This window comes from Halichoerus grypus, chromosome 2 (genome assembly GCF_964656455.1).
Source record: "Halichoerus grypus chromosome 2, mHalGry1.hap1.1, whole genome shotgun sequence".
In the NCBI taxonomy this organism is placed as follows: Eukaryota; Metazoa; Chordata; class Mammalia; order Carnivora; family Phocidae; genus Halichoerus; species Halichoerus grypus.
This window is the reverse complement of record NC_135713.1, coordinates 40,393,879-40,397,015: the sequence shown is the minus strand read 5'-3', so window position 1 is coordinate 40,397,015 and position 3,137 is coordinate 40,393,879. Positions and strand designations below refer to the sequence as shown.

Here is a 3,137-nt window from a genome sequence, read left to right as displayed (position 1 = left end):
CTGGCATCTAATGGGTAGAGGCCAGGGATGCTGCTGAACGTCTGACCACGCACAGGACGGCCCCCCACCACGGAGAATCATCTGGCCTGCAAGGTTAATAGTGCCGAGGTTGAGAAGTCTGGCTTTATACCCGAGTGAGGAGGGTTTATACCCAAGTGAGGAGGGTCAAAGGGAGAGGGGGAAAGAGACAGAAGTAAAGAAGGAGGAGGGGCTGCAGTCCTGTTCCGAGCTCATGAGGTATTCATTGGGTAAGTGTTTTCCAGCTTTCTCCCTATGACCAGTGCCCTTTTCAGTTTCCCTTGGAATTCCAGGGCTGTGTTTTAGTGGTTTGCTCATAAGAGCTTCTTCCTTATCTTTAAAATACCAAACCCTGACGCAGTGCAAAGATCTCCACTATAAGATGCAGCCAATATATAACAAAAGCAGCTATTAAACAAGTAGGACTGGAAGGTGGGTGGCAGGGGCGCACAGAGGGACAAAACAGATGCCCATAAGTCCGTTTCTATGAGTCAGTGTTTCTGCTGTAACAACACAGAATCATCACCATAGGACCAGCGAGACAAGCTATGCTGACGGCAGGCAGAACTGCTCTGAGGCACGGGCATTAGGAGAGATACAGGTTCGCGGCGGCAGATTCAAAGGCAAAGGAAAGGGTTAAGCAATCAGTGCATGCCATTCCTGTATCATTCCATATTAAGTCCCTGGGCAGTTATTACAAATAGTTACCTGCGGTTTCCAGTGGGGGAGGCGACCACACTCTGGTCAAGGGGTTTTGGAGAAACAGGTGCAATGAAGTCATGGTCAAACACTTTATTTACTGTAAACTTTAGACTTTGCTCAGGAACACAACTGAAGCTGCCCCTCAAGTCCCTGCCTACAACACCCTGTTTGAGCAAATAAGAGGAGCGGGGAGAGTCCGTGTTCACAGCTGAAAGGTCCGAGATACTCAAGGTCCTCCAGTGCAAGGGTGCAGGAAGGAAAGACTCCTTCACATACAAATTACCAGCAGCAATATATATTACCCCTAATACTTGACCAATGAGGTAGATCCACGGGAAAAGTCATCAAAACATAGCAGCCCCAGGTCCTCTGGGACTGAAGCCTTTCAGACACAACCTGACACGTTCCATGCAAAAAAAGGAACCGAACTGTACAAGAAACAATCACTCGAATATGCTTTCTCTTTTTTACAGCTTAAAAAAATAGAAAAAGGCAGAAGGCTGTCCTTCCTCCTGCATATCTCTATACAATTTTATTCTAAATGTATTACACTCAAGTTAAATAGTCTGTTTAGTGTTTTGTTGGGGGGGGTTCATAAAAAGTAGAAAAACTGTATTAGAGCAGTGAGTCGTTTGTACTACAATTCCTCCCTTGTGAATCAATGCTATCGTGAGGCACAGTACCTTGACGGTTCAAAAGGTCTTCCGTGCCTGGGGGGTCCTCACACAGCAGTTCGCTGTCTTTCTCCTGCCCCAGGTGACATCCACTGTGCTCCCCAGCATAGTCGGTTCTGCTGTTACTGTTGTTGGAGTAGCCATTCCCACAGGCCTTCAGAGAAGACCTGCGCAGGCACAGAAGCTCCTGGAAGGCAATCCTGAAGTCTGGGCTCCGGCAATAGATGAGGGGATTGAAAGCAGAGTTGACATAGCCCACCCAGTTTAGAAGGATGTAAACTTCCTTGGGGATGAGGTTATCCTGGATCACGTGCACTATGTTGACGATGAAGAAGGGCAGCCAGCACAGGGTGAAAGTGCCCATGATGATGCCCAGAGTTTTGAGGGCTTTGTGTTCCTTCAGGCAGAACTTGGAGGCCCTGCGATGTCCATGCCCGCTCCGCCCATCGTGCTCCACTTGGCTGAGGTTTTGGGCATGGAAGCGGCCCTCAGATCTGTCAATCTTCTGGAGCTGCCTTTGGGCCACCTGGAAGACCCGGGAGTAGACGAAGACCATGACCACCAGGGGAAAGTAGAAGGACACGATGGAGGAAGCAATGGCATAAGCTTGGTTCGTGAAGAAGTCACAGCAGGTCTCCTTGGCATAGCAGTTGATGGCTTCCTGGTGGGTGGCCCGGTACCAGTGCATCTGGATGGGCAAGAAGGAGGTAAGGCCTGACACGACCCACACCATCAAAATGACCACCCGGGCCTTATTCTTGGTCAGCAGGCTCTGGTACTTGAAGGGTGATGTGATAGCGAAGTAGCGATCCACTGCGATCACGCACAGGGTCTCGATGCTGGCCGTGACGCACAACACGTCAATGGAAGTCCAAAACTCACACCAGAAGTTGCCAAAGGTCCACATTTTCATGAGGATGTGGCTGGCCCCAAAGGGCACCACCGCCAGGCCCATGACCAGGTCAGCACAGGCCAGGGAGGTGATGAAGTAGTTGGTGACCGTCTGCAGACGCTCGAACCTGGCGATGGCTGTGATGACCAGCACGTTTCCAAACACGATGGCCAGGACGATGAGCGACATGACGATGCCCATGCCCACCACCCACGCCTCGTTCCGTTCCTGCGTGCCATCTTGGTCCGGCGCGTGGCTTCCGTTGGGCGCCAGCAAGAAGACGCTGCGGTTCCCGGGCTGCCCCATGGCGCGCAGGCTGGCAGGTGAGCGCACTGGCTGCCGGCGCACCGGCCGCGCCTCAGCGGGCGGACCTCCGGCGCGGCGCTGCGGGCAGCGAGCGGACGCCGGGCAGCCTCATTCAGCGGCCGGGGGGTGGCTGTGCTGGGGGCGCGTCCTGCACTCAGCTTGCGGGGTGCTCGGGGCTCCCCGTGCGCGTTGGACCCGGCCGGCGCGCTGGAGAAACCGCCCCGGAGTGCGCGCTGCCCGTTATGTGCACAGGACTTTAGGGAACTGCCCTCCCCGTGACGTACGGCAACTTTCGGCCAATGGCGGGCGGGCAGTCCCGAAAGGGCGAGGTCCCCTCCCCTCCCCGCCCTCCCCTCCCCTCTCCCGCCCCCTCCTGGGGCTGGCCCGGGCGGGGCCCAGCTGCTCCCGGGTGGCGGCCGGGCCACCTCTCCCTGCCGGGCTTCCCGGCTGGCCCCGAGGCCTGCGGCTGGGGCTGGCGCGCTCGCCGGCCGACCCGGGAGCCTTGGGCTCTTCTGGGGGCTGCTACCTGTCTGGCCTGGGCGCCT

General features: G+C 55.6%; 1 protein-coding gene across 1 annotated transcript; it reads right to left on the bottom strand.

Moving 5' to 3' along the window:
* Window positions 1–795: 795 nt before the first annotated feature.
* Window positions 796–2,819, bottom strand: ADRB2 (adrenoceptor beta 2). The gene has a single exon (XM_036080621.2). It carries the CDS (start codon window positions 2,590–2,592, stop codon window positions 1,336–1,338), a length of 1,257 nt encoding a protein of 418 aa, XP_035936514.1. The 5' UTR covers window positions 2,593–2,819; the 3' UTR covers window positions 796–1,335.
* Window positions 2,820–3,137: the final 318 nt, after the last annotated feature.